This window comes from Ochotona princeps, chromosome 23 (assembly GCF_030435755.1).
Source record: "Ochotona princeps isolate mOchPri1 chromosome 23, mOchPri1.hap1, whole genome shotgun sequence".
Lineage (NCBI taxonomy): Eukaryota > Metazoa > Chordata > Mammalia > Lagomorpha > Ochotonidae > Ochotona > Ochotona princeps.
Window position 1 is genome coordinate 6,965,372 of NC_080854.1, and position 12,933 is coordinate 6,978,304.

At 40.5% G+C, this 12,933-nt stretch overlaps 1 protein-coding gene across 1 annotated transcript in view; it reads right to left on the reverse strand.

Annotated features, from left to right (window-relative positions):
* Positions 1-12,933, reverse strand: part of IPO11 (importin 11) — a 141,810-nt gene that overhangs the window by 65,702 nt on the left and 63,175 nt on the right. The window contains exons 14-18 of the mRNA XM_058680020.1: positions 11,503-11,550; positions 10,708-10,813; positions 6,434-6,560; positions 1,070-1,103; positions 847-887 (exon numbers count right to left, since the gene is read on the reverse strand). Coding sequence (XP_058536003.1) covers positions 847-887; positions 1,070-1,103; positions 6,434-6,560; positions 10,708-10,813; positions 11,503-11,550 — 356 coding nt within the window. The remainder of the gene's footprint in view (positions 1-846; positions 888-1,069; positions 1,104-6,433; positions 6,561-10,707; positions 10,814-11,502; positions 11,551-12,933) is intronic.

Below are 12,933 nucleotides of genomic sequence, written 5' to 3' on the forward strand. Positions count from 1 at the left end.
ATGCTGCGTTCCTGAACACATGCTGCGTGCAGACAGAAAAGGCTGCAACTATGTTTGTTATTAAACTGAAAAGTATCTCATTAGAAAACAGAAAACAAAAACCACCTGCCTGCTTTCCAAACACTACATTGTGAAAATTGTCAGGAACTGATAAACCACAAGTACTGACTTCCTTTTTTTTTTTTTTTTGACAATTGGTTTATTTTTCTAATAATATATAAAATATATTCCTTTAATCCAAAAATAACCAGTGATTTTTCACTTAAAAAATCAGTTTATAAGCTTTCGCATCATTCTCACCCAAAGAAAGATAAACAGATTGTGTAATTTTCTCTCCATCGAATCCTCTTAAGCAACATAAACACTATGATTTCAATCTTCCTAACATTTGTACAAGTGCTTACTAAATACCAGTTACATAAAACTACTATTCTGAGGGGCAGGAGCTGAGTGATGATTACGATTTGGTATTTTGTTTTGTGAGTAACTTGCAATTTAGTGTAGGATGCAAGTACATATTCATAAAAAACACAGGGAAATAGCACAAGGAGTGCCAAGTAACAGGTGCTCATAAAGTGAAAGACTAGACTAAGAGGAGAAATAAAGTTTGGTGATCAAGGCCAAAATCGATGACAAAAATATGCAGAATAAACCTGAACTATTATCAATAAAAGTAACCTAACAGTTGCTAATACAAGTATTCTATAAAATAACCGAAAACATTTTAAACTCAACTCTTACACACACACACACACACACACACACACACATATATTTCAAAGGTAAGATAACACTGAAAATACATGAACGGAAATTCTTCTGAAATTTGGAAATGAATATTCTTACCGGTAGAAACTGATCTGTTCTAAATTCAAAATCATCAACAGGTAAAAGACAGTTAAGGAATACTGACAACCAACAGATGAGGTTTAGGAACACACACATTCCTGAAATAATGCAACTAATCAATAAAAAATTACATTTCAAACTATCTCTTAATTTGCCAAAATAATTAAAAACCTACAGATGTTCTATATAATGAAGCATTTTTGTATTTTTCAAAGGATATTTAACTTCAGAGTTGTAGCTGTTTCAATACGGACCTAAAAGAAAATGTACTATGAGTTTCCAATCATTACAGAACTATTAAACATCATTAATTACTCAATGTCATTTTATTCCAAATAATTTCCTTTACTCTTTTTGCTAATACTAAAGTCATAAAGCACATCAACATTCAAGTAAAACAAGATACTTCCCCTAGCTTGCAGCAAGAGAGAAAAAGTAAAGGTAAGGCTAGTGCTTATTCCCACTCTACCTAGTTCCCCAGAATTTGCTTAAGGACAGCCTACTGTAATGGCTGCCATCAGACAAGTGGAGAGCCTGGGACTGAGCACAAGGCAGGTTGAGCAGCAGACAGAGGGTGGAGCAGACGGACCAGGGAGATGAGCAACCGCAGGGAGGGAGGAGGCAGCACAGAAATTCCCATTATAATCTCATCGATGTTAAGTCCTGAAATACCCAACATACGAGTTTTTCCGAATCCCAAACAGAAATCTTTCACCATGCTCTCCCACCTCCTCCTCAATCATAGGGTCCGTGTGTACCAGCATGTTACTCAGGCCAATCACAGCATCGTAACACAGCACCCCAATTAATCCTTTTAAGCTCTGATGTGAGCAGCTGACTTCATGGGTGCTGATGTGATCAATTTCTGCATGAAGCAGCAGGGATTCAGGCCTTGATTAAACTATATATTCTACTTTATAAGGAATTTTATCTAAAATTTTTATTTCCTATATAAGAAACATTGCTTTGTGAGATGTTACACATTCTACATCTGTAATAGCTGGTTTCCCCTGGTAATCACTGTTCAGTAAAGTGTCTGAAAATGTTTTAATGAACTCTGACATGCAGATTAGGCAAGTTCACTGAATGGTAAGTATTCCATCATAAAATCTACAGTTTCCAAGAGCCAAAATGCACAGAAATATTCAAAAAACAACTGCATGAAAAATGTAGGGGAAAAAACAGAATACCCTCCCTCAGTAAGACTTTAAATATGACTTCCCAGAGTAAAAGCAGACCATCTATCTACAAAAGAAACCTAAGTATTCAAATCTTGCTTTAGACTATAACTTAGCCTGTGATACCTCCAGATGAAGTCTCCAAAAACATCTCGAAAAATTAATAGGTAAATTCCAGAGTGGAGGACACATGCACTCTAGGAATAAGAAACACTGGAAGAATTCACGAAAGCATGAAAGCATCAGAGAAGCCACAGGTCAACACAATACCCCAAGAACAAGCAGGTGCCCAGAGCTGGCTCCACCACGAGAACAAGCAGGTGCCCGGAGCCGGCACCACCACGAGAACAAGCAGGTGCCCAGAGCCGGCTCCACCATGAGAACAAGCAGGTGCCCAGAGCTGGTTCCACCACGAGAACAAGCAGGTGCCCGGAGCCGGCACCACCACGAGAACAAGCAGAACAAGCAGGTGCCCGGAGCCGGCACCACCACGAGAACAAGCAGGTGCCCAGAGCCGGCTCCACCATGAGAACAAGCAGGTGCCCAGAGCTGGTTCCACCACGAGAACAAGCAGGTGCCCGGAGCCGGCACCACCACGAGAACAAGCAGAACAAGCAGGTGCCCGGAGCTGGCTCCACCACGAGAACAAGCAGGTGCCCAGAGCCAGCTCCACCATGAGAACAAGCAGAACAAGCAGGTGCCCGGAGCCGGCTCCACCACGAGACCAAGCAGGTGCCCAGAGCCGGCTCCACCATGAGAACAAGCAGGAGAACAAGCAGGTGCCCGGAGCCGGCACTACCCCGAGGACAAGCAGGTACCCGGAGCCGGCACTACCCCGAGGACAAGCAGGTACCCGGAGCCGGCTCCACCCCGAGGACTAGCAGGTGTCCGGAGCCGGCTCCACCATGAGAGCACTTGGGGAAGACCGTCAGGCCTAATGTTTAACCACATGGACACCTGCACTTAAGGAAAATGTAAAAACAGGCAAACCTGAAAGAACAATGTTCTAAAGAGAAACAAGACAAAGACTTCCCAATTTAACTGTTAAAACACCAACTTGCTCCTTTTTGGATTCTGTTCCACGATTACCTCCTCTGATTCTTTTCAAATCATTTCTGACACTTGGTCACATTAGGTCTGAGACACCATCAGGAGCAGTGGTCTTCTACGCTACTCTACACATCTCTACTCCTCCTCCAGGACAGCTGCCTGGAGACCCGGGGGCTTCCCTGCTCTACTTGGTAGCAAAGTCATGACTGCCTCAACTGCAGAACTTAACACACTTCTGCTGAAACAGACCTGAAGTGCCTTAAAAAGATAAAAAAACACTTTAAATTCATTTTCTCCTTTAAGACCAAAAAAAAAAACCTAAAACTCATTTATATGGGAATATGAGTATCTGTTATGAAGAACAGACACTATCGATTACAAAGTGAAAACAGCAAAAAACTTAATTTCCTTTCATTGTGGCTTTCAACTAGCCGAAAATTTTAGTGTCTCAAACAAGAAATTTTACATATCCTATATATTAGTGGATGTAGTTGATTTCAGAATTCATTCTATCATCTTTCAAAACACAAACTAACTAGTATAGAGTTTAAAATATCTCTTTTTGGGATACAAAGAATGGACAAATAGGAAAAAAAAATTAAGACCAAAAACTCAACTAAACTAGGAAAGCCTGGAAAGGCCCGAGTGTGGAAGGACAGGAGGCCTTCAGCGCAGCCGCCAGGACCGCCCGCTCAGGGCAGCGGACCTCGCACAACACACAGGCTGTGTCCTGTCTGGCCTGCGCCATCCAAGGTCTTGTACCCAATGCTACCAAGTGTCCATTTTCACAAGTCCATTATTCCTATGCTATTTATCAATAAGCCCATGAAACTGGCCATTTCTTTGCCTCACAATTACACCACCCTGGCAAACTCTAAAAATTTAGGCTAAGTTTCTGAAATTTAAAGATGTAATTTACATTCAGAAAGCTTAAACTCTAAAGAAGGCCCCAGTACAGATACCAAAATAAAGAATCATTGGTGGTCCTGGGAAAAGGCAGCCCCTATGACCTAAAATGCAGTAATCTTGGCTTACTCTGTGTTCTCAGACCTGAACCGTGCCCCCCTCACAGCACCTGCCAGGTAGACTGTTCCAAGGGGTACAGGAGGAATGTGTAGAAAAAATTCCAAGGAATTTTAGTCTGCTACATAGAATTCAAGACAGTTCTCACTATAGCATGAGGAACTTAGCATGCTCTAAAAGAGGCAGTTGATGATAACAGAAGTGTCCTTTTGACACTATTTAAGCAGTACCACATAAAAATGTAGCTAATTAATGACAAACATTATCTGATCTTTTGCAAACAATGAAACCCTATGGGTGTTCAAAGCTCCAAGAATGTGTTCATTACCAAGTGTGAATACTTATTAGATAACTGTTGTAATTAAAACAATATTCAAGAAGGAATAAACAGACCAGGAGAAAAAGTCAAGAAATAGACCAATATACTTAGGTCAACTGGCTATATGATTTTATAGTCCCCAACCAAATGGCAGACCATTCAACACAACATCCCACGGTAGCACTGTTGTCTCTACTTCAAAAAGGGGGTGGGAGGAGCAGTGTAGTAGTATAGCAAGCTAATCCTTAGTCTGTGCTGCCAGATCCCTTATGGGCCAGCTCAAGTCCCAACTGCTCCTCTTCCACTAGGCAGCAGCCTAGTGGCTAAAGTCCTCACCCTGCACATGCCAGGTTCCTACAGTGGTGCTGGTTTGAGTCCCGGCTATTCCACTTCTCTTTCAACTCTTTGCTTGTGGCCTGGGAAAGCAATAGAAGATGTTCCAAAGCCTTGGAACCCAGTACCCATGTGGGAGACCTAGGTGAGGCTCCTGGCCCCTGGCTTCATATCAGCTCAGCTGCTGCCACTGCGGTCAATTGGGGAGTGAACCAACAGATGAAGATATTTCTTGGGTCCACCACGGTAGCCTAGTGGCTAAAGTCCTTGCCTTGAATGTGCCCGGATCCCATATGGGTGCCAGTTCTAATCCCAGCAGCCCTGTTTCCCATCCAGCTCCCTGCTTGTGGCCTGGGAAAGCAGTCGAGGACGGCCCAAAGCCTTGGGACCCTGCACCCGCGTGGGAGACCTGGAGAAGATTCCTGGCTTCTGGCTTTAGATTGGCTAAACTCAGGCCATTGCGGTCACTTGGGGAGTGAAACATCGGACGAAAGATCTTCTCTGCCTCTCTTCCTCTCTGTGTATCTGACTTTGCAATAAAAATAAATAAATCTTTAAAAAATATATTTATCTCTGTAATTTGGGAGTTTCCAATAAAAGTAAATATTTTTTAAAAAGTCTCAACTTATTAAAAAAAAAAAGATCTCCCTTTGTATTTGACTTACAAGTAAAATAAATAAAATCCTAAAAAAAACTGGAACCTTACTTCATATCATGTGCAAAATAAAAAAAAAGACATAATTTAAAAAATGTAATAAGTCAGTAAAAAATGGCAGATTTTTTTCTTTGTTAAGGATTTATTTTTTTTTTATTGGGAAGCAAGATGGGAAGTGGAGCAACAGGACATGAACTGGCATCTATATGGGATCCTGGCACATGTAACGTGAGGATTTAGCCACTAGGCTACTGCGCCAGGCTCTAAAGATCAGTTCCATTTCTCTTTGAAATGTACTATTTTTCTACAAATATTTTACATTTCTAACAACATCTTCCTTCAGAGAACATGACAAAGTAGTTTATTTATCATGGCATGCACATAGAAGAGAAAGGTGTGACCAAAGGGCTTCCCGAGAGGCAGGAAAATCAGGCAAATACAGATTATACCTGGAGGGAGGAACGGTGGGAGACAAGGAGGTGGGGACAGCAAAAAACAACCAGGCCAGATCTTTGCACAATTTCACTGGAGAGAATCACTTAACTTAGTCTAGAAGCCAGCTAGTCATCAGGAAAAGACAATTGGATTCACGTTTTAAACCACTATGCTTGAATCCAATCTAAGTCCAACCAAGGAAAATATTAACAACATATTCACTCAGGCATTCAATAAACACAGACAGAACAATGGAAGAAAGAAAACCACTTTACACAGTTTTATATCTCTACAAGTCATGAAGCATCTTTTGGTAATAAATCTATGTAATGAAACACTAAGTCTTGTTCCAGAAGCAGACGAAAAGCCATTATCAATTTTTCAATAACACAAAATGAAGAATATTATGAAAATACCTTAAAGAAAAATTCCTAAAAAAAATTTCCAAGACATTTAAATCCTAAAAATTAAAGGACAAAGAATCCACGATGGTGAGCTAGATTATGATGTTACCCAAAGGTCAAGGCTGCTCCTGAATAAGAAAAGGTTAGAATTTATATGTAACTCCATGAAGGCATGTACATAACATACCACTAAATCTTGATCTTGAAGTAAGTTACAGATTGCTTCATAAAGCAAGGGTCGCAAGTCAGACTTGAATTTCACAGAAATCCACTGACCAATGAGCCAAATCACCCTGCGCCGCAACGGCTTATACCTGAATAGGGGAAAATCAGGAAATTAGAGTGTGAGATAGTTTAAGAGATGTAGATCAGCATTTAAACATAAAATACAGCAAGAATTTATATTTTTAAAATAAGTTTAGAAGCAGAGCAGGCATTTGGTACAGCAATTAAGACATCCATCTCACGCTGGAGTGCTTCGGATCAACTGCCAGTTCCCCTACCAATTCTACCTACTACTGATCCCCTGCCGTGGGCATGGGAGGCCCTCATGAGGTCAAGGGCTCTCAGCTTCAACCTGAATGTTGCAGGCAACTGGGAAGTGAACCAGTCAACAGAAGATCTGTCTCTGCCTTTCAGACAGATAAATGAAAGAAATTTTTCCTATTTCTGTTCCTTAATTAAAGCAATACTTTACTCAAAGCCATACTAATTCTCAAATTTAATAAAGCCATACTAATTCTCAAAGCCATAAAGCTGGAGGACTCCAAAACATAGGAACAAAAGCACATGTGTAAAATTTTCCCATTCCAATTCTGTTGACCTTACAAACATTTTCAGAACACTGTGACATATCCCAAGGTTTATATATTTGTATAACCTTGTGATTTCATCTAATCTCTAATTTTTTAATAAATATATAATTTTAAAATGTGATCATATATTCAAATTATAAAAACAATGGTTTGTGTTTTCTTAGTAAAGGATTTGTAGTTAATGTACTTATATGTACTTATCTCTGTAATCATCTTTGCTAAATGAAGCAGTAATTCATAAGATTAAGCAGAAAATTTACTAGCTTAAAATACTTATTTCAGAATTCAGGTAATAAAAAATCTCCTGGGTATTACACATATTTCAATGCAAAAATGGTAAACATTTATTTCCCAGGATAAATATAAAAGGCTAATGAATACAACATATTTTTCTTTTTAAATTATTGTCTTGGGGTCAGCACTGCGGCATAGCACATTAAGCTGTCACCTGCACTTCCAGCATCTCATGGGCAGCAGTTGGCGTGGTAGCTGCTCCATGCTAACAGACCTGGGAGGGCAGCACAGAAAGGCTTACATGCTTGCGCCTCCCCACCGACATGTGCTACTCGGAAGATGCTCCTACCTCCTTGCTTGGATCTGACCCGTCCCAACAACTATAGTCATGTGAGGAGTGAACCAGCAGATAGAATACTCTATCTCTCCCTCTCTCGCTATGCCTTACAAAATAAATTTTAAAATTAAAAAAATACAATGTTAAAGGATGAGAGTAAATAAATTGTCAATGAAGTTGAACAAAATATATGATGTACCCACTGTCCTCAAAAATTTATAACATATCTCAAGTGTCCACAGAAGCAAAGTAGTACCACAGGATTTGAGCATGGCAGATGGCTCTTTCTGTGAACAGGCCACTCAAGGGACACCCTGACTTCCCCAACTCTTAGACTTTAAACCCCACTGTCCTCAACTAGTGGTTAACGAGTTAACGTTAACATCAGGTTAAGGATGGAGACAGGATACAATTTGTGATCTAACAGGTGAGTCTACCTGGGGTTACTTCTTGCAGGAGGAAGAGTTATTTAAATCAAGTTCAACCTAGCTTCTCTTTTAGCTCCCAGGCTTACCATGTGAAGGTCTCTGAATTCCTGTGACCTCAACAGACACCACCCTGATGATGCCACCTGGTCATGCACTGTGACCTTCTGAACCCATTAAGCCAAATGAATCTCCTTTCTCCCTCAGAGGCTCCTCCCCAGCACTGTGGAGTACTAACAGCAAGCTGAACGATACCGTTCCAGAACACCGTGGTACAGCGGGTGAGGGGCCAACTGCAACCCCAGCAGGCCTGTTCACACCGGTTCGTGTTCCAGCTGCTCCACTTCTAATCCAGAACCCTACTAAAGGCTTGGGCGCCTGCTATGGAAAACCTGGATCAAGTTCCTGGCTCCTGGTTTCAGTCTGGCCCAGCACTGACTGTTGCGGCCATTTGGGGAGTAATCCGGAAAAATGGAAGATGTCTCTGTAACTCTTTCAAATAAATAAATCTCAAAAAAAAAAAAAAAAAGGCCAACAATACAGTCATAGCACGAGCAGGACTTCTGTATAGTGAAATAAAGAAAACATAGAAATACAAATTTTTACTTGAAAGACATTTCATATTGAATAGACCAGAGGGAGAGGGGGTATGAGGTGCAGGAGCAGAAGGAGCAGAGAGAAGACAGCAGAGAAAAAGAAAGGGCGCCACCATCCACTGGCTCAGTCCCTGCCTGCAGCTAAAGTCAGGAACTCCATCCAAACCTGTCAGGTGAGGGGCTGGGACCCCGAGACTCAAGGCGCCATCTGCTGTCTCTCCGGGGCTTCACAGTCCGGAAACGGAACGGGGAGCGAGAAGAGGATCTCCCCAAGGCACTGCGACAAGGAATGCAGGCAGCCTGACGGCGAGGCCAAATGCTCACCCCAACAGCAATTTTTAGACGGAGATTTTAGGGATTAACATATTTCAATCTGTGTTCAACATAAAGGTAACAAGCTCATAAAGGTCAAATTCCAAGGTTATAGGCACTTCAAGGCAGATATCAGCTTGTTTTTCAAAGTTTGGTATGTGAACAAGCAACACTGTTATTCTGAGAGCATTGCAGCATTGTACAATTGAATCCACCTCTAGGGAATGAAAACCTGCATAATGATTACCGAGTAGTTCAAGTGCACACTGACACTGGAAAAACTGATCTAAATTAGCTCCATGCAAGAGAAATGCAATGCAGGACAAAGAGGTAACTTAAAAAATGTCAGTGCTCACATTAAGTAAGAACTAAATAGGTGAGATCTTAATGTTTTCACTTCACTCACCAAAATCCTACCATTTCAACATGTAACCAATACATATCTTATACAACCTCAATTTTTAAATGTCAATTAAAATTGCAAAGTAATTTCCTCAGTTGCTCTAAGCACATTTTATGTGCACAGCAGTGACCTTCTGAGAACTAACGTCCTTAAAGAAAACCACCCTGAGGATTCAGGGCAATAGAGTCCACATCAGTCTCCCAGTTACACTGTGTTTCGGGAAACTGTAAATTCCAAATGTTGCAAGTCTCTGTTGACTAGCTAACCCAAGAGATCAACAGCTGCTGACTGGTCAGAACTACTTTTAAAGCATCACAAGCTCAGCATTCTACAGCTCAATCTGTAAAACGATCTCTTCATTCAACAGTTTCAACAACAAATAGTAACTAATTGAGGTCTACACACTAAGCAGTTATTTTATTTTATGCAGAGAGACTGAGAGATCTTCCTCCTGCTGGTTTACTCCCTAAATATCCTCAGTAACCAAGTCTGAGAGAGGCTGAGGCCAGGAGCCTGGCACTCAATCTGGGTTCCCCCAGGGCGCGAGAGCAGAAGGCTGGACAGATGTGTGCTCAGGACTGAAGCAGGCACTGCAGTGCAGCAGGGCATCCCAGCCGTGTCTGCACTACTGCATGACACACCTCCACCTGCTACGCACTCAGGTGGACACCAGTTACACAGAAGTAAAGCCACAGAAACACACTCTTAAAAAAACAAAGGTGGCAGGACAGAAGGAGGGGGTTGAAACATTGTAACTAATAATCTGTGAAATCTGCGAAAGACCTTTCATTCTTCTCATTCAATACTTACACAATCAAACAAGCGCCTGAATGTGTAAGAAAAGGAAGGCCTATGACAACACTGTCATATGGAACGGTTACTGAAAACCTGAGTAAGAACCTAAAGCGCATTCACATGCCTTCTCGCCATGCTACCTGTACACCTTGGTCTACTCTTCACCTCAAACACTTGCACACTGCTCTGTGCGATCCCAGGCAGCCACCGTCACGGGCCTCGCACTGTGTAGTCTCCAACTGTCTTCTGGACAGTTTCTTTCTGGAATTCAAGGGCTTCAATTCACCCTCACCTTTGCATAAATTTTTTCTCCTTATAAACTATTTTATATAATGTAAATAACTTCTTAAACATCACAATTCACATGTGAAGTAAAGTTAACTTGAACATCATTCATGCAATTACCACGTCTTACTCCTCTCTACAAACAGCAGAAAACATTAAGTCGTACCGTTTTAAAAATTGTACTTACGTGTATTCTCACCTACATAAGAAAATCAATAAGGTAAATAAGTATACAATACATGCAAATCTTTATACTTGCCTGTTGTGAATGACTTGTAATTCTGGGAGAAGCTGGTTTTTAAACCACTGATCAAAGTCAACACTGTCAAACAGCTCATAAGCAGCTAATCCAGCAGCATTATATACTGGGAGAAATAAAAAAAAAAAATCACACACTAGACAATGTAAGAAGCTAAACTTCAAGGACTATTTTTAATTATACAATCTGTTATTTAAGGGAAAATACAGTCAGGGAAATTATTTAAAGACATTGTTAGAAACACCATTTTATTACACTGTTCTTCCTAAAATACTCCTTAATCCTTTTAAACAGAAAGTTAAATTCATTCCAAAATAGTAAAATCATCTTCAAAAATAATGTCCGCTTCCCAGTGCAGGCAATGTGTACCATCCACTGGGTTCCGCTTGTTGCACTTCTGCCTCAGGTCTTACCATACCCCAGACCTCCGTGTTCCACTTCCAAATCACCACAACCCGAGCTCTAGCTGCGCTTCCCCGGCTGGCCACTCCGGCCTGTGACTCAGTCCTCCTGCACTCCTTCCTTCTCATTGAACTGCTAACAAACTCACTCCTGCATACTTGCCTTTTCTTTCTGAGGAGTCTTCCCCTATCCACACTAAAAGTATCTTGTGGGTACTACCAATTTTAGCATCATCCATCACACATGATGTTAGAACTAATCTGCTTACTTGACTATGTCCTCCATCAGAAAGTTCCTGGCCTATGATGTCCCAACTCTCCTAGAGACAAAATCTATTTCCAAGCAGACTCATTAAATGAATAAACATTTCTAAACAATTGAAGTTTAACATACCAGCATCTTTGATTAATAATGCATTCATATCTTCCACATTGGTTGGCCCTAAAAGAAAAGCATCAGGAAATGTAAATAAAACTAGTTTTCTTTAGTGTTTTTTGTAAATATGATAGTTGATTTTCCTGATCCAGTTAAGCACAACAAATTTCAGACACTAAAGATGTATATAAAAAGAACACTGAGCATCTTACCAGCACCATCAATTAACAACACAAGTATGGGTGGAGTAGTAACCAATATTTAAAACTATGATATATTTGAAAATGTTACAATGATCACAGAAATATATACTACAGTTTGCTAATTATTTAATTATACTCTTATTATAAGGAAAATTATGTAAAATAGGATAAAAAGATAAGTCAGAGTAAAATAAAGAATGAGTAATCCAGAAGAGAGTAAAAATATACATTAATCATGTTGTGACAGCAGGTTGACAATAAAACAAAAAATGTAGACAAAGCGAGAGCTACTAAGAAGCATGGAAATTACTACTTACAAAGTTGGCAGCCTATAAGGAAAAAATCACGGTTAACACAGAAAATATAATTTACTTAGTGTTTCTCTTCAAATAGTCAATTTTTAACAAGTTGATCAAACTACTTTTAATTATGAAATTTTAAGCTTAGTCTTCTAGGTAAACAAATTGTTCCATAGCTAAAAAAATATATACTAAACTCAAAATGCACTGAAAATCCTGCCAGCAAACAGCACCTTAGAGTGCTAAGTCATTATTGCCATTGATTTATAAGTCCAGCAGACACTCTCCTAAGAAAAAAAAACTAAAAGATGAGCACGTAACAAGGGCAGGAATCTCCTCCCACAGAGCGCCGTCTTCCTTCACTAGCAATAATTCAACCCCTTTACCCTCTGTGTGAGAGTCCTGCCCGAACTAATCACACAGCCTAGTTTCCCCAAACATCCCACCACGTTCTGCCTCCTGAGAGTACCTGACACCTCCAACAAAACCCTCCTCACCAGGATGTACCCCACAGCGTCTGTTCCCATTTGGGCAGTGGTTTGTAGCTGTCCGTTTTTTTTGAGGGCCTTTTTTCACATAATCGTATCATTGTAGGGCAAAACCCCAAGGTCTGCACTTGAACATCATCTCCTCTCGCAAGACTCCCTGGATATCAACACTCCCAAAGCCTCTCCTCTCCAACCAGCACTGATGAAGGAAAAGTCTTTCCTACCATGCAGACTCACAAGCAACAGCTTGGATCAGTTTCCTTTATCTAGCGCACTGATGATAAAAATGACAAAAGCTAATCAGCTAATCAATAGTTACTGAGAATGTCACGCAATGGGAATAACATTACGAATAAAACAAACTTGATCAATAACCTCTGGAATCTACAGTCTAGCAGAAAAGTCAGAAATCATGAGTCAGTGCTAGCTAATGTGGAAACTACTCCTTGTGTGCAAAGT